The sequence below is a fragment of the Saprolegnia diclina genome, assembly GCF_000281045.1.
Source record: "Saprolegnia diclina VS20 unplaced genomic scaffold supercont1.15, whole genome shotgun sequence".
In the NCBI taxonomy this organism is placed as follows: domain Eukaryota; phylum Oomycota; class Saprolegniomycetes; order Saprolegniales; family Saprolegniaceae; genus Saprolegnia; species Saprolegnia diclina.
The window spans coordinates 506,109-506,320 of record NW_008246082.1 but is presented as its reverse complement, the minus strand read 5'-3'; the positions used below and the strand labels follow the sequence as shown (position 1 = coordinate 506,320).

The 212-nt window shown below is 63.7% G+C and overlaps 1 protein-coding gene across 1 annotated transcript in view; it reads right to left on the bottom strand.

The window, feature by feature from the left end:
• The window catches only part of SDRG_05726 (hypothetical protein), a gene marked incomplete at both ends in the record, with an annotated part of 2,025 nt that overhangs the window by 937 nt on the left and 876 nt on the right, over positions 1 to 212 (bottom strand). Inside the window, one exon of the mRNA XM_008611456.1 lies at positions 40 to 169. Coding sequence (XP_008609678.1) covers positions 40 to 169 — 130 coding nt within the window. The remainder of the gene's footprint in view (positions 1 to 39; positions 170 to 212) is intronic.

Genomic DNA, 212 nt, shown 5'->3' with positions numbered 1-212 from the left:
GCGTCCCCGAGCGGACCCATTTGTTCTTCAACCAGCAACGGCCGTCGTGGGTGACAAAGCCGACGCAGTTGGCGGTCTTGGAACACGCATCGCAGCACTTGTTGGTCACCTCTTGCGGGCTGCCGGTCACTCCAAAGTCGGTAATGTCGTTGCCGCTGAAGTCGACGTCCTGGACGAGGCTGCTGCAGGTGCCCGACGAGAGCGCGGGCGCC